The 27,019-nt window shown below is 35.8% G+C and overlaps 1 protein-coding gene across 1 annotated transcript; it reads left to right on the top strand.

Annotated features, from left to right (window-relative positions):
• The first annotated feature begins 47 nt into the window (after window positions 1–47).
• Window positions 48–26,582, top strand: LOC138712527 (odorant receptor 10-like). The gene is made up of 5 exons (XM_069844424.1): window positions 48–850; window positions 3,511–3,610; window positions 16,479–16,583; window positions 18,558–18,713; window positions 22,424–26,582. The coding sequence occupies exons 1-5, from the start codon at window positions 81–83 to the stop codon at window positions 22,487–22,489; spliced, it is 1,197 nt and encodes a 398-aa protein (XP_069700525.1). The 5' UTR covers window positions 48–80; the 3' UTR covers window positions 22,490–26,582.
• Window positions 26,583–27,019: the final 437 nt, after the last annotated feature.

Consider the following 27,019-nt stretch of genomic DNA (forward strand, 5'->3'; position numbering starts at 1 on the left):
GCTACACTATGTTCATCGTCTTCTTGTTTCATGGCACCAGCATCGCTGCACCGCTGTTCCTCCTATGCACGAACTACCCAATGGCTGATGGCATAGAGGTGATGAGCATCCTGCTGACACAGATCAGGAGCGGCATGAAAATCATGACATTCGTCATCTACAAAGGAGAGATCCAGAAGCTCATACTTTGCCTGTACGAAAACTTCTACGTCCACGAGAAGCGACTCGACGAAGAAGAGACTAGACTTGTACAGGAGACAATTCAGTACGTCAGGAGGATCATTATCGGTTGGTTCACATTGTATAGCTGCACGGTGGTGGCGATGGTCACGCACCCTCTAACTGCACCGCCTCCAGAAGAGGAAGAAGTTTCCTTGAACCATAGTGGTCATCATAGAATTCTGCCCTACAAATCCTGGTATCCAAATTGGGACTCTACCCAGAGCCCGCAATACGAGATAGAATACTCCATGCAGGCCACCCTTACCATACTTGAAGCGTGGTGTTTGGGTTGCATCGACACCTTCTGCGTGACCCTCATGATTTACGTGGGCTGTCAGTTCGACCTCTTGAATAAATCGCTAATAAATATGAACACAGAAGTTCAGTTGAAGATCAAAGCCAAACAAGGTCGTTCAGCCAAATTTCTTGAGAATTCCCTTCCGTCTTTTGATATGAATGAAGTTGCTGGCACGATTCCAGGTGATGTGAATAAAGTCGGACAGAAAATTTTGTCACAGACGGAGGAAGACAAGCTGGCTGTAACTTCGGGAGATCGTTACAAAATATTCGAAAGAGAAACTGTGGTATATATCAAGGAGTGCGTCAAACACCATCAGTCACTTTTACTGTAAGTACAATACATATAACGGATACCTGCGAGATTTTGCATTTTGCATGTTATAACTTGTGATACATTTTATACATCGACAACACAAATTTAAGAAAGGGAACTCCTGAGTTACCTATTCAGAGGGACTACGCTAAATCATAAAAAGAATTTTGAAATTATGTCATTTCGGAACTCATTCCCAGACGCCTTAAATGAAACGACATCATATGCTAAGCGTACTCTATTATTATTATTATTATTATTATTATTATTATTATTATTATTATTATTATTATTATTATTATTATTATTAGGAAAGTCCAGGATAACAGAGAGGGGTTGGAATTCAACGGGTTACATCAGCTGCTTGTGTATGCGGATGACATGAATATGTTAGGAGAAAAATCCACAAATCCTTAGGGAAAACACAGGAATTTTATTTGGTGCAATTAAGGAGATAGATTTGGGAGTAAATCCCGAAAAAAGAAAGTATATGATTATGACTCATGACCAGAACATAGTAAGGACTGGAAAAATAAAAATCGGACATTTATCCTTTGAAAATATAAAAAAATTCAAGTACCTTGGGGCAACAGTAACAAAAATATAAATGACACTCGAGAGAAAATTAAACGCACTATAAATATGGAAGATTCAAAGCTAAAAGTTGGAATTTATAAAACAGTTACATTACCGGTTGCTCTGTATGGTTGTGAAACTTGGGTTCTCACTTTGAGAGAAGAACAGAGGCTAAGGGTGTTTGAGAATATGGTGTTTAGGAAAATATTTGGGGCTAAGAGGGATGAAGTTACAGGAGAATGGAGAAAATTACACAACGCAGAGCTGCATTCATTGTATTCTTCACTTGACATAATTAGGAACATTAAATCCAGACGTTTAGATGGCAGAGCATGTAGCACGTATGAGTGAATCCAGAAATGTATATAGAGTGTTAGTTAGGAGGCCGGAGGGGAAAAGACCTTTGGGAAGGCCGAGAAGTAGATAGGAGTATAATATTAAAATGGATTTGAGGGAGGTGGGATATGATGGTAGGGACTGGATTAATCTTGCACAGGATAGGGACCGATGGTGGGATCATATGAGGGCGCCAATGCCTCCGGGTTCTCTAAAAGCCATTTGTAAGTAAGCATTATTTTATTATTATTATTATTATTATTATTATTATTATTATTATTATTATTATTATTATTATTACAGCAATAGTAAAAGCAAAATAAAAGATAAGTTTAGTTACGTGTAATTCTAAGAGCCAAGCAATTACAGTTTAGTTTTAAACAGGGCAACGTGAATGAAAGGAATGATTAAAATAGTGAACAATTGATATATTAAAAAAACTATTTTACAAAAATTATATTCTAGATCATATTCTAGAGACAGACTTTTTGACAATTAGCTTTTGAAAATAGTCAATGTTTGATAGCCCCTTAGAGTATGGGGTAAGGAGTTCAAACGATGAGCAATTGAAACATGACTCTACGGATTGGTCCGAAGAGTTGTGGGTTCGAGTCCCGCCTCGGGCATGGGTGTTGTGTTTGCGTTAGTTTAGTAAACAGAAAACAGAAAAACTGAAACCTGCAAAAACACAATCTTTCGGAAAAATGGCCTCTGGCCGGATATAGAAATTAAAAAAAAACTTAATCAAGAAAAACAAAAAAAAAATTACATTGCTATAGTCCCGTCGCTCTAATTTCCGGCAGCCAATCGCGTTGCAGGTCGACTACATTTAAACGTGTGCGTCTTGTGATTCGCTGATTCATTTCTTAAGGCTCGATAAATACTTAATATAATCGCCAGCCATTTTAGCTCTTTTTTGGCGTTCGCAGAAAGCACACGAAGACGTTATTTGCCGCTCAATTATTTGCTCAATTACAGTGCGTTTGATTTATTATCATAGGAGCTACGACATGATAATGTTTAACGATGCGGCAAATAGATTTCTCGTATGGTAGCTCGGCAATGTGAGAACAAAAATGGCGAACGATACTACCTACCTACTACTATTAGTAGAATTTATAGAGCCTTTACTTTCTAAGACGTAAGCAAAGGGGCGGAGTCAAGCCGGAAATAACAGCGTCGGGACTATAATATTTTGTTCAGTCCTCAGGTCAAGTTACATAGTTACAATCCCTAGTGCAGATCGCCTCATTACTAAACGTTTAGGAGAAATCCAGCACGTCTTGTTCTTAAATCAAGGTACATATATATTTCCCGCTGACTTTTGTACTATTCTTGAAATTGGATATAGCGAAATCAGTCAGCTGTCGAATATAGGCACACCAAATTATATAGCTTAAATCCCCTGCAGAATCTGACTTATTGTTAGAGTGTTTTCGTCCATGTGTGCTTCTTTTCTTTTCTAGATCATTTTCAATCCACCATATCCCAGTATTAGTACATAACATTTCATCCGATGCTAAATAATTTCTGTACTGCAAAACGTACGTCAAATAATGAACTACGTACTATATCATACTTCAGTGGTTCATAGATTATTCAAACCTTTACACAAATGTAAACAGAAATAAACAAGTAGAGGAAATGCCAGAAATATTTACCACGCACTATTTTTTATTAAAACTAAGATAAAATAAAAATCTGTTCAAAAGTTAAATATCGTACAATTAATTATATGTTCACTTCTTTTTTGTTTTCCACAGGTTTGTTGCAGACATGAATAAAGCATTCAATACGATGTTCTTCATTGTGTTTTTTACAGCGTCGCTCCTAATTTGTCTGCTAGGATTTCAAGTTACTGTGGTGAGTTTAAAATAAATACCTATTCATATCAGTTGCTCAAAACATCGCAAATTGGAAAGCAAGAAAAGGAAAGCTATGACTAGGAGTCTTGTATTTATGAAGTTTTACTTGTACATTTGCTTGTACGCTCTGATATGGCTATATTACGAATCAAGTGAACTTAGGGTTGCCAACTATCCCCATTTCCGGGAAAATCCTATATAGGCCTATTGGTTATATTTGAAGCAAAATCCCGGATCCCGTATTTTTTCTTAATTTAGTCCTTATTGTATATATTTTGAACATAAGATTCTGTTGTTAGTACAGGGACATCATTTTATTTTTGCTTCAATTTTTATTGTGCCTGAGTTTTTAAATGTACTTCACTCCCACCCCCTCTACTAGTAAACTTCCAACTGTTCTCCACACAGTACCAAGCGTACATATTCAAAGTCGCATTAAGGTCGTAGTAAACACAAACAGTACTGAGTTAGTGAGTATAGTACGTTCCAGAAATATGTTCGCGTTTTCCAGTGAAGAAAGAGCTTTCAATATTGAACCATATTTTCGCACAGGTACTGTCGTCCTTTTGCCTACCTCGCATCCCGATTTCCCTCACCCGCAACTGTTTAAAATAACTTAAATAAAAGTAATTAACTGTCATGTGATTTCCCCCCTTTCTATGATCCTGTGACATAACCACTTGGACGGACAGTAGATAGCATGCCTGAGTAATGTTATCTGTGTAGGTCGGACAGAGGTGAAGATTGAATTTACAGTACGTAAGGTACACTTTTATATAATAGGTATAGAATTATTTCAACATGAGTTACTAGTACGAAGGACGAAACTGGTAATTGGAATTAGATGCAATAGTCTAGAGTGTTAGTTGGGAGACCGGAGGGAAAAAGACCTTTGGGTAGGCCGAGATATAGATGGGAGGATAATATTAAAATGGATTTGAGGTAGGTGGGATATAATGATTAATCTTGCACAGGATAGGGACCGATGGCGGGCTTATGTGAGGGCGGCAATGAACCTTCGGGTTCCTTAAAAGCCATTTGTAAGTAAGTAAGTAAGTCTAGAGTGCGATAATGTGCACAAAAGAACTGAAGTCTAAATCTAAATGAACGGCCACCTTTTTCAAAAATGTGTTTAAATATCTATATTAAGTTATGACTATTTTTCAATTTAACTTCATTCTCTATATCGTACGCTAATGTGCTGTAGACAGTATAATATACACTGCATAATGAATACGTTCGCATGGATAACTCAGTTCGTGAGTAAAAACACTTATTGTTAATACTGTACTGTATTTTGATTAAACAAAACCTAATGAAAATTATCACACTCAAAATCGCGATATTTCCTAGTTTACGTAAATGGATGAACTACATTTCTCTCCTCCTATACCTAGTAAAGTGATTTGTTTGTATTTTACTCCAGTATCATCGAACTCCAATTATTTCAATGAAAGACTGGAAGCAAGTCGTACACTTAGGAATAAAAAGAGAGGTTACTTGAAGGAAAAACTGAATGAGGTAGAAACAAATAGTAAGAATAAAAACATTCGAGATTTATATAAGGGTATAAAGGAATTTAAGAACGGATATCAGCCAACGGTAAATGTGATCAAGGATGAGAATGGTGACTTGCTTGCAGACTCTCCATCAATCCTAAACAGATGGAAAACTATTTTGCGCAACTATTAAATGTACATAGGCCAAATAGAAATGATCGGGACGAAATTGAAATACAAACTGCTGAGCCATTTATACCCGAACCCACACTTTCAGAAGTCGAAATTGCGATAGAAAATCTGAAAAAGTACAAGTCTCCAGGTATCGATCAAATTCCAGCAGAATTAATACAAGAGGGTGGGAGTGCATTATATAGCGAAATTTATAAACTTGTATTTGCTATTTGGGAAAAGGAAATTGTACCAGAACAATGGAAGGAGTCCATAATTGTACCTATTTTTAAGAAGGGGGACAAAACCAACTGTGGTAACTTTCGAGGAATATCACTTTTGTTGACGTCGTACAAAATTTTGTCCAATATTCTTTTGAGAAGATTAACTCCGTACGTAGATGAAATTATTGGGGATCATCAGTGCGGTTTTCGGCGTAATAGATCGACTATTGATCAGATTTTTTGTATTCGACAGATAATAGAGAAAAAATGGGAATATAAGGGTACAGTACAGCTGTCAAAAGAAAAAGTGGCCGCTCTCCTGGAACGAAGTTCCCTTCGGGTATCTTCGCTACAATTCGGAGACAGGCGATGTTACATGTTGTTGGACCCACGTTGCCTGATATCTACAGTTATAATTGAAGTATTCTCTCTGTGATTCGATAGCGTAATGGTAGCGTTCAGGCCTCTTATTCATGAGGTCCTGCGTTCGACTACAACCTCGTGATTTTATGTCCTTTTTTGTTCTGCTTTTGAGAGAGACAAACTAGACATAATGGCTCCTTTCTCTTTTATGATTATTTTAGTAATTAACATCAGGTTCATTAATATATTATGCCATGACTTTATCATTATCATTATGATATTGTGGCTGCAAATGGAAAGAAAAAAGATTTTATTCTCAATAAAATATCTTTCGTGGCATAAACATAACAAATTTACTGGCGTCGGCCTTAAAACATTCAAACAATTAAGCGTTCAAAAAACAAAACAAAAAGCCACAATTCAATATTTAGTCTATCTTCCTCTTATCTCGATCATCTTGCAGTCGAGTGGGCATGGAATTGACTAGTCTTTGCAAATAGCGACTGTTCTTAGACACGATATTCCAGGCATTCTGAACATACACACATAAATGTTCTGTCCATGGGCAGGTCTTTCATTGCAAACCCAGCAATCTCCAATCTTTCCTATTTTCTGCCTTCCTCTTAGTCTCCGCATATGATCCACGTATCATAATGTCGTCTATTATTCTTTTCAACCAGATACCCAACCAATTCCTTTTTATCTTTCTAATCAGTTTCAGCATCATTCTTTCTTCACTCACTTTTTCAAACACAATTTTATTTCTTATTCTGTCTGTCCACTTCACACGCACCGTTCTTCTCCACATCCACATTTCAAATGCTTCAATTCGTTTCTCTTCATTTCGTCGTAATGTCCATGTTCTTTCCCCATACAATGCCACACTCCACACAAAGCACTTCACTAGAATCTTCCTTAGTTCTTTTTCCAGAAGTCCGCAGAAGATCCTTCTTCTTCTATTAAAAGCTTCCTTTGTTCATGTTTGCAGTTTTCTTGGGAAGGATAGGCCTAAATGCGGTAACATCCCGTTGCTTTCCGCACACCACTATCTCTTTCGCATCTTATTAAATTCCAGGGGGCCCAAGCGTGGAGATGAGGAGAGTGGATTTGACTAATTGGGCCCTCCGGACTTCACCGAAGGTCACGGCAAGGGTTAAATATTAATTCTATCAGGATGTTTGACCCGGTCAGAGACCGGGAAATCTCAATTAGCCTTTGCCCCCCGCATTCTGGACTAGCTTCTACGAATCATCAGAAAATCTTAGAGTGTGATTGGGCCAATTTTTCCGAAAATGTTTCCACACTTTTGCTCTCGTAGCTCAGCGGACGAACGTCGGAATTTAGATGTCAACGTCCCAGGTTCAATTCCTCGTTACTCCTTTTCATTTTATTGTGGTTCAAGATAGTATAATGTAATAATACAAAAAGAAAAAGTAATACCAGTATTATGCAACTGGATTTTTCCAAACCTAATATTAAATTTATGTTATTTATATCGCTAAAGAACGATTACAATATAAATAACTTGAATATTATTTATACAGTATCACTAAAGAACGATAACAGAATATAAATGATAAATATCGGTTTGTTTAATTAATATATTGCGAAAGAACAATAACAATATAAATAACTTGAATATTGTTTTATAATGCTAATGAAGGAAAATAGAATATAAATGATAACTTGAATATTATTTAAAACGCTAAAGAACGATAACAATATAAAAAACGTGAATATTATTCATATCGGAATTTCACAGATTTATTACAGATGTATTTAAGAAATTGTAGAAGAATAGTAATTAGTAACAGTGTCCTATTTATTCTTCTTGGAGCCAAATTTGTAACTTTTAAAAGTGTGGTTACTATGTTGAAGTGTATGTGTTGCAACGGATGCTTGATTTGTTATGTATGTGAGTCAGTTATGGGATGCTTGATGTCGTCGCAATGTCGTAATTATAGTTTGATTGTGTTTGTGTGACTATTGTGTATTAATTTATGATGTATGGTACGGAAAGCTGCATATTTGTGTTATAGAAGTGTTACGTATGTGTGTTGTTAATGTTTTTGTATGTTTCAAATTGATGCCTGATATTTGTTTTGCAATCGCAATGCCTAATAATTTAGGGATTGTTTATGTTTTGTTTACATCGCGTAAGCTAATTTAATTTTCTTTTCCATTTCTCTTTATGCTTATCTTTTTTGTGTATAAAACTATAGCCCTAACATACATATGTAAAATAGGGCTAACCCCCATTGGAGATACAATAATAATTATTATCCATATCGTTATAATACGATAACAGAATACAAATGATGACCTGAATTTTATTCATATCTCTAAAGAACGATAACAAAATATAAATAACGTTATATCCATAAAGAACGATAACTGGATATAAATAATAATTTGAATATCATTTACATCGCTAAAGAACGATTAAAAAATAAAATGAAAACTTGAAGAAGGCCCGACCCCACGACCTTTGAATCATTAAACAAGCACTCTACCGCTGGTCTACGAGGCGCAGATATGGAACACTTTCATAGTTCCGGAACTGTTTGTACAAGCACATGCATCGTGTAACATCGCCGCGACCCGAAGTGGACTTTGAAAATATTCGCTGTTCACGAGTGCGGCTACTTTTTTTTTTTGACAGCTGTACATCAGTTATTCATAGATTTCAAAAAGGCATATGACTCGGTTAAGAGGGAAGTATTATATGATATTCTTAATGAATTTGGTATTCCCAAGAAACTAGTTCGATTAATTAAAATGTGTCTCAGTGAAACATACAGCAGAGTCCGTATAGGTCAGTTTCTATCTGATGCTTTTCCAATTCACTGCGGGCTAAAGCAGGGAGATGCACTATCACCTTTACTTTTTAACTTCGCTCTAGAATATGCCATTAGGAAAGTTCAGGATAACAGGCAGGGTTTGGAATTGAACGGGTTACATCAGCTTCTTGTCTATGCAGATGACGTGAATATGTTAGGAGAAAATACACAAACGATTAGGGAAACACGGAAATTTTACTTGAAGCAAGTAGAGCGATCGGTTTGGAAGTAAATCCCGAAAAGACAAAGTATATGATTATGTCTCGTGACCAGAATATTGTACGAAATGGAAATATAAAAATTGGAGATTTATCCTTCGAAGAGGTGGAAAAATTCAAATATCTTGGAGCAACAGTAACAAATATAAATGACACTCGGGAGGAAATTAAACGCAGAATAAATATGGGAAATGCGTGTTATTATGCGGTTGAGAAGCTTTTATCATCCAGTCTGCTGTCAAAAAATCTGCAAGTTAGAATTTATAAAACAGTTATATTACCGGTTCTTCTGTATGGTTGTGAAACTTGGACTCTCACTCTGAGAGAGGAACATAGATTAAGGGTGTTTGAGAATAAGGTGCTTAGGAAAATATTTGGGGCTAAGCGGGATGAAGTTACAGGAGAATGGAGAAAGTTACACAACACAGAACTTCACGCATTGTAGGCTATTCTTCAGCTAACATAATTAGGAACTTAAAATCCAGACGTTTGAGATGGGCAGGGCATGTAGCACGTATGGGCGAATCCAGAAATGCATATAGAGTGTTAGTTGGGAGACCGGAGGGAAAAAGACCTTTAGGGAGGCCGAGACGTAGATGGAGGATAATATTAAAATGGATTTGAGGGAGGTGGGGTGTGATGATAGAGACTGGATTAATCTTGCACAGGATAGGGACCGATGGCGGGCTTATGTGAGGGCGGCAATGAACCTTCGGGTTCCTTAAAAGCCATTTGTAAGTAAGTAAGTAGGTAAGTAAGTATCATCGAACTCCAGTCGTGGAAGGGGGTAGCAAACGGTGTTTCCGGGTCTCGATCATTAATCCAAAGGTATAGCCAGGTTAATATTAAAAATGTTAGTAAAAATAAAATGAAGTCCCTGTACAAATAACTCTGACACAAATCGATAGTCATATTTTCTACTTTCGCATGTACAGAGAGTTCCTATGCTATCATCCCGAGTAGTAATGTTACGTCGGCTTAATGACGGTAGTGCGATGCTCCTGACCCGAGAAGCGGTAAGGGATGGAGTGGGACCAGTCTGCGTAGGGAAGCGTGCATGGACCTCTCTTTATGCCGACATATGACCGCTCGCCGTCCAACAACGGATTCTGTTACTATCCGACCGAGTGGTTATGTCGCAGAGTCAGCGAAACGGGAGAAGTCACGTGACAGTTGCTTACTTTACGGGGTCCTTTTCTTTAAATTATTTTAAACAGTTATAATTATAATATTACGTAGATTTCCAATTCCGAATAGCAAATATTTCGAGGAAAGAGCGTAAAGGCCTATTCACAATGAAAATTAAACATAACCGTAACAGGCTACCAGATGGGATCATTTACAATGATTAACATAAACACTGACATTAACATTGCCGTTAGACGTTAACATGAAAGTTTGCAAACTCCAAACCTTCATTCCTGAGAGGATAAAAAGAAAGGAGGGAGCACTCCAAGCAAATATGCTTGATATCAGTGAGACGGATATGACGTCAAACTACACCCTCTATGCCCCATGATCCTCTGCGAAATACTGCCAACCGCCAAATATTCAATTGCTACTATCGGTTTCGGACATACGTAAACGGTTTAGAATGGATGTGGAGGTAACGGGAGTATTAGCAGATTATTATATCAATGTAAATTTGACTGTATATTTATTAAAAGTATTAAGGTTGTGGCATGGACTAGACATTTCATTTCCACATTCTTTCTTTTATCAAGAAGGATGTTGGCACTCCTTCACATGTTAAAGCATAGGGGAACATATCAACGGACATATTTTACAGTTGAGCCGAACAGAACATTAGCTTATTCATAAACAAATAACTCCTGCTGAACTTGACTACACTTTGGAAATATTCATAACAACATGAAACAATTTGTAATCGTAATAATATGAACAAAACAGCTGATAAACACACCGGAAAAAGAGATGAACTATGGGTAATTTGACGGCCATACTAGTACACTTTTTTGGTTCCACCGTTTCAAGCTTACGGCCCAGGTTGCTTCATTCTCATGCTTACGTGACTTGCAAACAGTACACAATCGTAGAGCGCTGAAGTATAAGACAGAATATGAGGAAATGGCGTCGTTGTTATGTTTCCATGGTTACCAAGTATCTTTGCGGTTATGTTTATGTTCCTATAGTGAATGTTCTTGATTTTACCGTAACGTTTACTTTTTTAAGTTAACGCTTACGTTATGTTTAATTTTTATTGTGAATGAGCCTTAACAGCCTAGCCAATAGCCTTTACAGAGAGGCCAGCAGAAACGGGTGGGGGAAATCGAGATGCTACATAACCACTCGGACGGACAGTATTAATACATTATTTCCTTTATATCAGTTGTATCCGTTAGCTACCTATTTGAAAATGTGTATTGTGTTAAAATTGATTACTGCTTTGGTATGAAGTTTACATATTATATATATATATGCCGCATTTTACAGGATCATTTAAGAATGAGTTCTACTTTTGTGTCTGAAAATCTAGTCCCCCCTAGTTAAAAATATTTTGGCTCTTGAAAACTCCAGTAATTGCAGTCAATATTTTTTTATTGCTACAATAATCAAAACAGAAAAATGTTCCTCTTGTGTTAAGACGTCCTAGGAACTAATACCTCAATCGAGTCACTGCAGATTACCCCTTAATTCCCCACTCCAACTTCCCCGACTAATACAGTAATATTTAGGTCCGATACGAGTAGACAGGAAGGTAGGCCTAAACATCGCTCAGTGACGGATTGTATAAGTCAGGGATAATAGATTTTACGAACTTTCGGCTGTCGCTGGTAACCTAAAATCCACTACTGAAGCACAGTGCCTTACTGTGCATTTGTTTCTAAGACGGTGTAAAGGAAAAGGATATGGACGGGAGTTTCTCCGTCCCTTTCACTTCTCCTTCAAGCCCAGGGATGTGTTAAGATATTTTAACCCTGAAAAATAGATTGAGAACAAGCTCCTAGATTTTGTAGAGCGAAGTGATGAAGTCAGCATACACAACTTGTTGAGACGCTCTCTAGTAACTCGTGGTTTGAACACTAACAATAATAATTGTAGTGATCGCTGTACTGATAATGCATTGTGAACTTCGGGAAACACAATTCATTGAAGAAACTCTTAAAACAATGACAAGAAATGGGTGTGCACAACTTGAAGTGCTTCCAGGTTATAAGGTCCATAACAAAATGTCCACAAGTACAAAAGGTCCACAAAAAATGTCCACAAACTAAATAGTCCAACATTTCAAGTCCTACATACAATTTGTCCATGGTGTGAAAAAGCCAGACATCTATGTGGTCCACCTTATTATAAAGCCCATTATACTAAAAGGTCCATCATACGAAAGGTCCATACAAAAAGGTCCAACATACAAGGTTGTTCAATAGAGATAAGTTACTAGCTAACCTCCCGGCTTTGTTGTCTGGAGTTCATAACGAAGAAATTATCGTAAGTCTTCCACAAAGAAATGCAGTAATCAGAATGGTTTCTTATCAGCGGAAGCTAATCCTCCTCCACTTCCTCAATCAATAAGAGAAATTGACATTATTCAGCGCTACAACAAAACATTGAGGGGAGAAAATTTGATGTTCTTTGATTCAGGTGTTAATGACGAAGGACGAGTGTTAATGTTTGCCATCGATAGAAATTTAGAACTTTTGGCTGCCAGTGACACGATTTTCAGTGAAGGTACGTTCAAGACTGTACCAAATCAATTCTTTCAGCTTTTCACAGTGCATGGGATTGTTGGAAGTTTTGTAGTTTGTAGTTTTAGTATATTACCTAAATGCAAATAACACTGAAAATACTTACCGCCGCAAGTGTACCAGGTCGAATTATATTTCTAATTGTTTCAATACATACTATACTTACTTACAAATGGCTTTTAAGGAACCCGAAGGTTCATTGCCGCCCTCACATAAGCCCGCCAGCGGTCCCTATCCTGTGCAAGATTAATCCAGTCTCTATCATCACACCCCACCTCCCTCAAATCCATTTTAATATTATCCTCCCACCTACGTCTCGGCCTCCCTAAAGGTCTTTTTCCCTCCGGTCTCCCAACTAACACTCTATATGCATTTCTGGATTCGCCCATACGTGCTACATGCCCTGCCCATCTCAAACGTCTCGATTTTATGTTCCTAATTATGTCAGGTGAAGAATACAATGCGTGCAGTTCTGTGTTGTGTAACTTTCTCCATTCTCCTGTAACGTCATCCCGCTTAGCCCCAAATATTTTCCTTAGCACCTTATTCTCAAACACCCTGAACCTATGTTCCTCTCTCAGAGTGAGAGTCCAAGTTTCACAACCATACAGAAGAACCGGTAATATAACTGTTTTATAAATTCTAACTTTCAGATTTTTGGACAGCAGACTGGATGATAAGAGCTTCTCAACCGAATAATAACATGCATTTCCCATATTTATTCTGCGTTTAATTTCCTCCCGAGTGTCATTTATATTTGTTACTGTTGCTCCAAGATATTTGAATTTTTCCACCTCTTCGAAGGATAAATTTACAATTTTTATATTTCCATTTCGTACAATATTCTGGTCACGAGACATAATCATATACTTTGTCTTTTCGGGATTTACTTCCAAACCGATCGCTCTACTTGCTTCAAGTAAAATTTCCGTGTTTTCCCTAATCGTTTGTGTATTTTCGCCTAACATATTCACGTCATCCGCATAGACAAGAAGCTGATGTAACCCGTTCAATTCCAAACCCTGCCTGTTATCCTGAACTTTCCTAATGGCATATTCTAGAGCGAAGTTAAAAAGTAAAGGTGATAGTGCATCTCCCTGCTTTAGCCCGCAGTGAATTGGAAAAGCATCAGATAGAAACTGACCTATACGGACTCTGCTGTATGTTTCACTGAGACACATTTTAATTAATAGAACTAGTTTCTTGGGAATACCAAATTCAATAAGAATATCATATAATACTTCCCTCTTAACCGAGTCATATGCCTTTTGAAATCTATGAATAACTGATGTACTGTATCCTTATACTCCGATTTTTTCTCCATTATCTGTCGAATACAAAAAATCTGATCAATAGTCGATCTATTACGCCGAAAACCGCACTGATGATACCCAATAATTTCATCTACGAACGGAGTTAATCTTCTCAAAAGAATATTGGACAAAATTTTGTACGACGTTAACAAAAGTGATATTCCTCGAAAGTTACCACAGTTGGTTTTGTCCCCCTTTTTAAAAATAGGTACAATTATGGACTCCTTCCATTGTTCTGGTACAATTTCCTTTTCCCAAATAGCAAGTACAAGTTTATAAATTTCGCTATATAATGCACTCCCACCCTCTTGTATTAATTCTGCTGGAATTTGATCGATACCTGGAGACTTGTACTTTTTCAGATTTTCTATCGCAATTTCGACTTCTGAAAGCGTGGGTTCGGGTATAAATGGCTCAGCAGTTTGTATTTCAATTTCGTCCCGATCATTTCTATTTGGCCTATGTACATTTAGTAGTTGCGCAAAATAGTTTTTCCATCTGTTTAGGATTGATGGAGAGTCTGCAAGCAAGTCACCAGTCTCATCCTTGATCACGTTTACCCTTGGCTGATATCCGTTCTTAAATTCCTTTATACCCTTATATAAATCTCGAATGTTTTTATTCTTACTATTTGTTTCTACCTCATTCAGTTTTTCCTTCAAGTAATCTCTCTTTTTATTCCTAAGTGTACGACTTGCTTCCTGTCTTTCATTGAAATAATTATCTCTCTTCTCCTCAACTGGATCCTGTAAGAATTTCAATTTTGCCTGTTTCCTTCTTTCTACTACCATGCAACAATCTTCATCAAACCACGGTTTCTTTTTCTTAGTTTCATAATAACCTATGCTCTGCTCAGCTGCAATTTTGATACTACCTCTGATATTTTCCCACACGCTATTAACATCTAATTCTTTCTCAACTTCGTTAGAACTTTCTAAAGTGGCAAACCTATTCGAAATTTCGACCTGATAATTTTGCTTAGCTTCCTCATCCTTTAATTTCAAAATATTGAATTTAGTAATATTAACTTGTTGCTCTACTCGCTTGGCTACTGATAATCTTTCTCTTAATTCTCCAATCACCAAATAATGGTCAGAATTACAGTCTGCACCCCTGAAAGTTCGAATATCTACTATACTAGTATGTGTCCGTTTATCTATCAAGATGTGATCTATTTGGTTGTGTGTCAATCCATCTGGAGAAGTCCAAGTATATTTATGTATATCCTTATGGGGGAATGTTGTACTTTTGACAATTAAATTTTTCGATGTGGCAAAGTTGACTAATCTAACTCCATTGTCACTACTAATTGCGTGTAGGCTCTCTTTTCCAATAGTTGGTCTAAAAATATCCTCCCGTCCTACTTTAGCATTGAAATCCCCCAATAAAATTTTCATGTGATATCTAGGGAACTGATCAAAAGTATAAGCTATTCTTTATATGGTCGTCTTTCTCTTCTGTAGGGGCGTGAGCATTTATAACTTTGATGTCGCACCATCTACCCTTAAGTACCGAATATGATAACCTGTCAGTGATAAATTCGACCTTTTTTACTGCTGATTTTATTCTTTTATGAACAAAGAATCCTGTTCCTAGTTGGTGATTATTATTTCCTTCCCCATAATACAACAAGTAATCTCCTATTTGTGATATGCCATTCCCATCTAACCTTACCTCTTGTACTTCTACGAAGTCTATTCTATATCTAGCTAGTTCTTTTGCTACTAATGTTACCCCTCCTGTTCTATACAGACTAGTTACGTTCCAAGTGCCAAATCTCAAATCCTTATTCCTTTGCTGTGGTCGTGCCAGAGAATCAGTCCTATTCCGAGGCTTATTATAGGGATACGTAACAAGCTGTTTTTTACGGTGATGGGTTGTTAGCCCTTCGCCCAACCCCCAAGCTGGAGGACCACCCCTTATCGGCTGTCCACGACTGCTTATTCAATATATTCGCAGCTACAATACATACTATAAGAGGTATTAAAATTGGAGGGGTTCCTTGAGGTACTGGATGTGCAAATATGTGTTGGGTATTATTAATTCAACCAAATAATATGAGATATAAATAATGAGAATTTTTTTAACAATAGATATAGCTTTTGTATTACAAATGTAATATGTATAACATAAATGAAGTGACAACAAATTTCTCGGCACTTTCCTTGCAGTTTTCCTTGTCGGACATTTTAGGGAAATGGACGAATTTATTTGTGGACATTTTTGAACGTAGGGCATTTTTAAAAAGAGGACTTGCTGACATTGGACTTTTCAGGTAAGGACATTTTTATGGCATGGACGAATTTTCTATGTGGACATTTGTAAACGTTGGACATTTTCATAGAAAGGACCTATTGCAAAGTGGATCATATCTCACTTAACCCTTGAAGTGTCGCAACTTTGTGATCGGCATTCATATCGGTAGTACCACGAAAGTAATGAGATCATACTGTAACGACTTGTGCTCATAAGTTCACTTTTTACTTGCCAATGCAATAAAAGGCCAACTTGGATTCTCGTGTTCACAGATGCCCCCAAAAGGCTTGATGTTCGTCAGAGTGTTCCTGCACTCCATCTGCACCGTCGTAGAGCTCGGATTCTTCTGCTGGTTCGGGTCTGAGCTCATGCACAAGGTACAGTAGATGTATACGTATAGATGTCTCTTCATATCTCTGTCGATCTTAGTCTTGGGCATCAGAGTATTGAAAAGCATTACAAGCTTCTGCCGTTTCTCTTCCTCCTTTTGCAATCTGTGACATTGCACAGAGGCAGAGATAAAATAAAAGATTTATAGTATAGTCGAATATCTACTACATATAAATTCAGCATCCATTGTCAGAATTTTCTATTTCCCGAATAAATTCCGTATTTCCAAAGACAACTCTAATATATCTACTAACATTTCTAAAGGTAAAAGAACGGGATTCAACCAGAGTCCACCACGTACACTGTACATGCGAGGTCTTAGTTCCACTGACTCAGTCAGTGGGTAATCCTATGAAGGATACATTTTCTGAGATTATTTTTGTAGTGGAAATGGGTAAAATTACTTACGTATAGATCTACAGGAAGTTGTTGCAGATCTCTGAAACGACTAAACAAAAAGTGAAGAGTTGTTGTCATTAATTGAGATGCCATTGCCTCAAGGTTTGGGTATAATAAAATTCAATAACAATAGCTGTAATTACCTCTGATTGAGGTTCTGGCTGATATGTACGTCTATTATTATCAGGCAGTACATTTCATTTGACGATAGTATGTGTCAGAGGGAGAATAATTGTTTGTATGCATCGGAAGTCTGATTAGTTTAATATGTAGCTAGTCGGCATTGTATGCTATGGAGGGGGAAAGGAATTGGCTACCCTACCCTATTACCTTCTGGCTTAGTTGCTTCATGAGGATGCCTTATTGGTGTCATTTATGAGGTTCAAACGTGTCTTGGGACAGTTGACTAAACAAACAATAGCTGTAAATATTTAACAGATGAATCCATCACTGACACATAAAGCGTCAGCATACATAGACCCTACCACTACATGCTTCATCCAGACTACTCCATCATTTATTTCTTTCTTTTTTCTTCATTTATTTATGTATTTATTTATATATATTTATGTATTTATTTATTTCGTCTTTATTTATTTCTTCCTTTCTTCTTTATTTATTTATTTATTTCTTCTTTACTTATTTATTTACTTATTTATTTATTTATTTATTTACTTATTTATTTATTTACTTATTTCGTTTTTATTTATTTCTTCCTTTCTTCTTTATTTATTTATTTATTTCTTCTTTACTTATTTATTTACTTATTTATTTATTTAATTATTTATTTATTTACTTATTTATTTATTTACTTATTTATTTATTTACTTATTTATTTATTTACTTATTTATTTACTTATTTATTTATTTACTTATTTATTTATTTATTTATTTCGTCTTTATATATTTCTTCCTTTCTTCTTTATTTCTTTCTTTCTTTCTTTCTTTCTTCTTTACTTATTTATTTACTTACTTACTTATTTATTTACTTATTTATTTATTTATTTATTTATTTATTTATTTATTTATTTATTTATTTATTTACTTATTATGGTAGAGTTAAGGCCATGAGTCCTTTTCTTCCACACTATCAGAAGTGAAATATAAAATTTAGTAACTACACTCTATACCAGATGTCTTTGGAGCAGATATAAACAACGGAACGGAATGCAAGAGAGCGCGGTTCACACGATACTAAATGTCTGTGTATGAATTAAGTGACCGACTACGCTCATATAACTAAAAGTGAAAATTAAAGTACTATGTCTTTCAACATACCTTCTTGCATCAGTCACTAGTTGTCTGCTCATACACCGCACAGATGCTAGACGCAATAGAACTGCAGTAGTGGACGCGTCTCTGAATACCGTCTGTAACCAGGATATGCACGCGCTAGTGTGTACAACGCTCTCAGCTAAGTAATGACTCGCCAACCAATGGGAGTGCAGCGATAACATGAGATCCATCAGACCTTTATGGTCTGATCCGAAGACATCTGGTATAGAGTATAGAACGATTTGCACTTCATCTGCTTTGTACCAATACTGGTGCTCTCACTGCAGAGCGAAAGTGTGTTGTATGCCGCATACGGATGCGAGTGGCAGGAGCATTCCAGGGATGTGAAGACTTGCATCGGTATGATGATCATGAGGGCGCAGAAACCCGTTGGAGTGCAGGCGGGACTCTTCGGGGATATATGTCTCCCAACCTTCGGTTCGGTAAGTCTTATATCGCAGTTTATTAAGAAGACAGTGAAAGGGTTGGACCACTGTTACCAGCCTGAAATTCTTTCATACGAACATTATTATTAGGAATGAAACTGGCCTTCTACTGGGTGTTCATTTCAAAGTGTGTCATGACGTCAGTATTTATTTATTTAGTACTTATTTATTTAACCTGGTAGAAATAAGGCCGTCAGGTCTTCTCTGCCCTCTACCAGGAGATTCCAACTACAATATGAACAATAAAATTACAATTAGTATTAAATTTACAATTACAATTACAATAAAATCAAAGTACGAAAAGATTACCTGAATAATTAAAGCTAGATAATGTATCATAGAGAAACAAAGAATATTTTATATTTACTGAATTACAAATTAAATCTAGAATAACAAAATTGTATAGTGATGAAATTACTGAATATTGAAATATTTTGTGATAGATTAAAGAAACTATTTACAAGAAATCAATTACTGACCAAGTGCCTAGTAAGTTTTCGTTTGAATTCAATTTTATTTCGACAGTCCCTGATGCTAGCAGGTAGCGAATTCCAGAGTCTTGGCAGGGCTATTGTGAAAGAAGATGAGTATGAGGAGGTGCGATGGGATGGTATTGTTAGTATTGTTTCATGACGAGAGCGTGTGTTCAGATTATGGTGGGAAGAAAGGTACGTGAAGCGAGACGACAGGTACGAAGGAATAGAAGAGTTCAAGATTTCGAAGAGAAAGAGAAGAAAGAAAAGTCACTGTTGTGAGTCAGCGATTTGAAGCGAGTTTCAGCTTTTATGTCAGAGAAGTTGCCTATTATTCAAGGCGTTCAACCTGAACAACGTTGTAGCAACAGATGGCGGTCTGTACGGTCTGTGTGCTACCATAACCTCTTTCGAACTGTTTTTTGCGCGGACAAGTCGTACGCAGGGTATTTGTTATCATCAGTTGCGTACGGCAACATTCCACAACACAAATCAAATGCTCCGAGTCCATGTTGACCGTCCAAGTTAATGTCAACAAATACGTAAGTAATCGTCTTAACCCTCTCCCCATATCCCGACAGTAAGAAAAAACTCACCTCAGTACGTGTTTCCAAACAGTTCACATTCCTGCCACTACCGGCGTTACCGTACGTATCGGTACGTACTCTTCAGAATGAACGCCGTACTTGCTAGGCAACCTCTCTGGTACATAGATAATACGCCTTTGCGGAAGTGTAGGAAGATTGAATTCTCTAGGCTCATCGGCTAGCCACATGACGACATACAGCGAGCCATGACACATTTTGAACTGAACACCCAGTACTGTACTGTAGTAGAAAACAAAATACTTACAGGACGACCGAGAAAAAAAAAGTTGTAAAAAGAAGCTGCAAGAAAAACATATGCCTCGCCACAGTATGAAAGATAGTTCAAATGCCAAGGGATAGGTTCACAATTTGAAGGTATAGGCCTAATGGATACAAAAATTAAATTTTACATATGATATTTTAAAAACAAAAAAAAAAATATCACGTTAGGTAAAACCAATGTCAACTCACTTTAAAACCGAGTATAATAACGCTCTAAAAATAATTATTGCCAAGCAAGGTACTGAACTTGTAATCGGCAGATCCAGATTTCAAATCCCGAGAACGACCAATCTGATTGAGGTGTTTAGTAGTTACCTCGGTCAGTCCTCGATCATAAAATAAAAAGGAATCTAGTTATTGTTAAATGGTAAATGTCGGATTGGTTTTCATCTTCATTGCAAACCTACATTATAATGTTTCGTAAGACATTAATCCCTCCTGATCGTACACGGTTCGTAAATAGCAACAATCCAATGTAACAAAGCATAGGCCACACTTAGCGATTTTATAGCAGCTAGCCAAGTAACAACGAGTACTCGCTGAAAAATCGCAGTTACTTACGTATGTAGTTTTTTACTTATTTACTTATTTACTTACTTATTTATTTATTTACTTATTTATTTTGTTATTTATTTATTTACTTACTTATTTTTATATTTATTTACTTACTTATTTATTTACTTACTAGTTACTTACTTATTTACTTATTTATTATTTACTTACTTATTTTTATATTTATTTATTTACTTATTTATTTACTTACTAGTTATATACTTATTTACTTACTTACTTATTTATTTACTTACTTATTTACTTATTTATTTACTTACTTATTCACTTATTTATTTATTCGCTTACTTATTTACCTTTCGTCTCGTTTCTCTTATCTAACTCTAACCACGACGTAAATACCAGATCAGTTATCTGTGGCACGCTAAGTATATCTCTTCATAGAACATCTTGTTATTCATCATCTTTTACAGTATCCACCTCGCGTCAATGGAATTCCTTGTCACAAAGTATTAGGGGCTGCAAGACAATAAACACCTTTAAAAACAGCTTAAAAGATAACCTTATTAGCATTTCACTCCAATCATACTGATTTAAACTATCACTGACTACATTGTTACTTCTTTCTTTAGACATCATCCTGATAGTGCTGTACTTTCAAAATTGTCTCATAATAATCTCTTTCTATTATCTAATATTATTTGAAATATATTAACATTCTATGTATTTTAGCTTAATTCTGCTACACAGTTTATTTCAGTGTTTAATTAATAGTTCATAGTATTTTGTTGTTTAATTCGTAAATAACTCTTGTATACATGTAACTCTCATCTAAATCAAATTGTTGAATTCTTTCTATGTTCATGCATATGTATATATACTTTTTGCTGGTTGAGTGGAAGAGAAGGCCTCACGGCCTTAACTCTGTCAGCTAAAATAAATACTCACTCACTCACTCACTCACTCACTCACTCACTCACTCACTCACTCACTCACTCACTCACTCACTCACTCACTCACTCACTCACTCACTCACTCACTCACTCACTCACTCACTCACTCACTCACTCACTCACTCACTCACTCACTCACTCACTCACTCACTCACTCACTCACTCACTCACTCACTCACTCACTCACTCACTCACTCACTCACTCACTCACTCACTCACTCATCCTTTACCACAGGCTCAATTGACTGCAGTGGCCGGGACGCGAACCTGCGATCTTAGGCACGATATGCTGACCGGACATACTCGTATCTTATGCGCCTTAAACAGCTCGGCCAACGAACCTAACACGAATTTACCTGATTATGCAGGTATACGAACCCCTGGTTAAGAGTTAGACATTTCCTTGCAATAGTGGTATAAGTCTTCCGGCTTCTAAAGTTTATGACAAGTTGCTTTCTAGGGAAGAATGCTGTATAAAAAGTATAAAGGCTCATTCACAATGAAAATTAAACATAACCGTAACATAAACACAGAAGTTTGCGCCCAGGCTACCAAATGGGATAATTCACAATGATTCACATAAGCATTGACATAAACATTACCGTAAGACGTTAACATGTAAGTTTGCAAATTCCAAACTTTCATGCTTATGCTTACGTGATTTGCAAACAGAACACAATCGTGGAGCGCTGAAGTATACGACAGAATATGAGGAAATGGCGTCGTTGTTATGTTTCCATGGTTACCAAGTATGTTTGCTGTTATGTTTATGTTCCCATCGTGAATGATGGTATGACTTCTTGATTTTACTGTAACGTTAAGTTAACGCTTACGTTATGTTTAATTTTTATTGTGAATGAGCCTTAAGAATTCTTAAATTTACTTATTTTAATGAATTTCAGCTAATGAAGAATGCATATTCCTACTTGGCTCTTCTGCGACAACTGCATGAAGGGGATGAACAGTGAAAGAAGCAACGTCCAGAGATCTACGTAGTACGGAACGACACAATTCAAGACCATATCCAGCACATATTCATAGATTATATCTTATCCTCCTGAGTCCTGAGACATTTTTTGTTTTGTTTTTAAAATTCAATATAATTCTACACTCCAAGAAAAGTTACCGGTACTGAAATGAAACAAGATGCTGAACAAATTCTGCAGGTTACAGCTAAAGCACAAATACAGATATATTATACTATACTGCGGGTCTCTGAACATACATCTTATATAATTTTTTTACCCTTAAAATATAACGTTTACTGTGTACTTCGAAAACATGTCCTACGGTGCCTTGGCGTTGAGTTGCTGGTAGCCATTTTCATTTAAAAAGAGTTAAAACACGCACTGCAATGATTTAATCGATCTGCTTGTGTTTCCTCTAAGTTCCAAGAGATGTCAGGAGCTTGACAAGCACAGGAAAGAAGTGATCGATAACGATTCTACCTGGTGGCAAATTTGAAACTAAATGCATGTATGAAGTATAGTATACTATACTCCAGGACCCAGGAGGTCAAGTAAACACAATAATATATCAATACCTATAAAACTTACTGTTTTTGAGTACTATAATACCTGTGTGTGAAGGCGATCTGTCTGCATAGGAATTGTCCGTATTTTCGCATTTCTTAAAATAGATACTATTTAAATATGTTGAAGTCTATGCAGCATATTACATTACCGATCCCAGGTAGCAATATTCCGTCGGTTTAACATAGTCTTAAGCGATATAAAGTTTTAGAATGTGTAAAGAAGGTGTATAAAGTAGAAGGTAGGAAACGCTAAAACATAAGCAAAATAAACACTATCATAGAACAAAAGAAAAAGGAGACTGGCGTTATTTGGCAAGGACTATGGTCCATCTGGATTAAAGTAATATCCACCCGCACAGATAGACCTTCCTAATTATTATTAATACATCATTGTATGTTGGGACGGCCATTTCCTCATTTAAGGAGACAACATGATTTTTAAAACGTTCACAGTAATTTTCATCCAACATCTGTGAAATTTAAACTAGATAAACAGGACTGCAGTACGATCATCTGTACAAAATTTGGTCTCATTATGGCTTTGAAATTATATTTTAATAGTACATTATGCAACGAGCCTATAATGGTAGTAATTAAGACGCGAGTATGTTTATGAAACGAGCGCAAGCGAGTTTCATAATTTTCATACGAGCGTCTTAATTACCATTATAGTCAAGTTTCATACGACTTTTTATGCTCGACCATATTGATTTTTTCCGGCAATTGGTGAAATGAATTTGCGGGAATGTGCTTTGTGAAAGGCTGCAAGATGACGGTGAATTGATGTTAATTTGTGTTTTGTTTTTTTCGACTGAGTTTAATATTGTCTAATCTCGCGCTAGTTGTCTTTCGATTGCATATCCGAGAATAATCGATACTTGCGCTTTCATATTGCTACAATGGTATTTTCTGATTGGTGGAACACCTGAACTTTAATGAATAGGTTACTTTAATGAGGTCCATTAAAGTGCTGCTACCAGGTGTATAATTACTACATTTCGGCATGGTTGAGCATAAAATATATTTTGTATTGACGCTACTAGCGTCAAAGTTTTCAAAATATTTAGTTCATATTTGCTCAAAAGTTTGAAAATAGTCATTGGAATAAAAGTTAATTAGCTCTTTGAGCTCAGCCTAAATAAAGTCATAATATATTTTTTTTTTAATTTCATTAATTTACTATTACAGCATATTTCGACGGTGTTTAGGAAAGGGAGATGTCATAAAATGAGTTTTGAAATAAATGAAAATTAAACTTCGAACCCTTATTGCAAATAATTTTCTACACAAATAAAACACATCAAATGCAAGTATTCTTTTTGTATCCATCTTGATTCTTGCGTACACTACTTTTAACACTTAAATATAAATGATTGGTTGATTGGCAAACTTACTCGTGTTAACTTACATAAGCCACAGTTGCTTATGTAATTTAATACGAGTAAGTTTGCCAATCAACCAATTATTTATTCTTTTGTTTTTGTACATCCACTACCAGAAGTTAACTTGTGTTTTCACCTGGGGAATCAAACTCCGTTTCCACAGAAAATGACAATCCCCTTTACTCTAATACCGTCGCTTTAATCTAAGTACATATATGCCTAGTATGAATACCAATATTTCATACAAATGCTAATTAAATTATTTTATTTATCAAAATTTAATTCACCTTTGTGAGAAGTTTCAGACCAATATGACAATAACTGTTGTGCAAGGAGCTTTTTTTATTTAATAAACTTGTTAGAATTAAGTCGAGAAAACAGCATTAAAAAAAACATTCTCTCAATTTACTCACGCACCGTATGTTTGGGTACATTTCATTATATAGTTAGACCATTAATTAAAACGTGTCAAATGTAAGTACGATCATAAAAACAAAAAAAAATGTGGATTTTCTTATTTTTTCAGCATTATTTCATCACAGTATCGCCTTAAAATCTATATATATAATTTGAACTGGTAATGGAAATTACGGGAAAACGGCTGAATGGATTTTAATGAGTGACCCCTCATTTTCATGCGTGGCATCCAAAGTTTTTCGGAAAAGTAGTAGTTTTCAGTGAAATGTCAATTTTCCTACATAATTTTCCTATTTTCCAAAATCCATCTGTTGTCAGTTTTGAGAACTACTTTATTGAATCATGGCCGACTTGATTGAATTTCAGAACAAAACACACACTACAATAAACAATATGCTATTACACGAAGGCCATGGCCTGCAGGATTGCCGACATATTTAGAGCTCAATTCAATTTGTTATTAAAAACTGATTCTGTAGTGTATAATTTTCTGAGTACAGCTGTATATTGGATATTCAAATCTACGAAACTTGAGGTGGTTTGATGACATTATTACCATTATAAATTAAATATTATTATAATTAATATCATGATGCGTCTATTGTTCATTAATTGTACATAATACTGATTCTATATTGATGACATGAAAGTGAAACTTTTGAGGTTATGTCAGTAAATGTAGAGAATATCTTAATTTAATCTTAATTTCTATAATTTACTGAGTGACTGCTATATATAACTACAAAACTTAAATAAGATAATAATATTGTTATTAAAAATCAAATATTTTTATACTTATTAACCCAGTGGGGTTGGGTCTTTTTCATATACTTAATGGCGGTGTAGTGTAGATATTGATATGTGTCATTGTCTTCAGTACTGGCTCGAGAGACCGCAAAAATTACAGTTCCTAAGGAAAGATAAAAAGGTATTACTTACTGATAAAATAAGAGGCCTAGAAAGTTTTGTAGTCTCCAGATCATTTCAGCAAGATCTCTTAGTAGGATAAAATGATTTTACGCTCTACATTTCAAGTTCTACATGCAGCAGCTATACGAAAATGCTTTTGTTCGAAAGCTTAGCAAACCTGACATTTTTTTAACTTTTGCCTGCAATCCACAATGACCTGAAATAGCTACTGCTATCGTCCTGACATTGATACTTGCGTTTTCGCGTTGAAACTCAAAAACTGAAGTTGGATAGGTTCAAGAAAAAGTATTTGGCCTAAAAAAAATCCATTCAGAGGGAGTATGTTTCATTATTATGGAAGCAAATAACTATCAAAAAGACAACTATTCTTCATTGAAAATAAATCTGAAAAATTTTTATTTGAACGTCTAACGAACTTAGTTTGCAGCAGCATTTGCTGCACAAGCCACTAGTATAAATCTAAATATAAATGTATTTTTCATTACAAGTGTCTAAATCCACTGAAGTCAAGTGGGTCATTGGATTAGGCACTTGTAACGATCCAATGATCCTTCCTTTTTGTTCACCTTAAAACGAAGGTAGAATCAACCTTCGGGACGTTGTGAAATCATTTCATCACCAGCAATGGAAAAAATCTTCTGAAATTATGGAATCATGGATCAAATTCGAGCATTTCCAGTCAGTGGAACCAAGACTACGAATGGAATAACACTGAAATATGTATCCATGCATACATAAACACTTACTGAATTATGTATTGTAACCTTCAATTATAAATAATGTAATTGTACCACGATGTAAATCATTCCAAACACTTCACCATAATTTGTGTTTTATTTTTATTAGCCCTTCACTCTATTAGACCCTAATATATTTATATAATTCTGCTTTTCTCTTTAGATGCAACGATGGCATGTCTGCTCCACAGAGAATAGAACAATAATGTTAGGACAGATATTTTCTAAACCTGTAGTTTCGCAATATGCTGTTTCTTCAGCCGTAGATGCATTCTGTTCTTTAATTATTGGCGTTGTTCGTTTGTTTTCGTACAATAATCTTGTCTGGTGTATAACTTCAAGCTAATCATCAATATTACATACAATAGCATCGGGCACAAATTTGAAACAACTCGAAGGTTTTGTTACCGGTATCTTAGTTAAACCTGATATTTTTGTTATATAGAAATAACAGTCATTCACGAAAGTTTCAGCCAGAATAATTAAAAAAAAAGCAAT

Source organism: Periplaneta americana, chromosome 13 (assembly GCF_040183065.1).
Source record: "Periplaneta americana isolate PAMFEO1 chromosome 13, P.americana_PAMFEO1_priV1, whole genome shotgun sequence".
Classification (NCBI taxonomy): Eukaryota; Metazoa; Arthropoda; class Insecta; order Blattodea; family Blattidae; genus Periplaneta; species Periplaneta americana.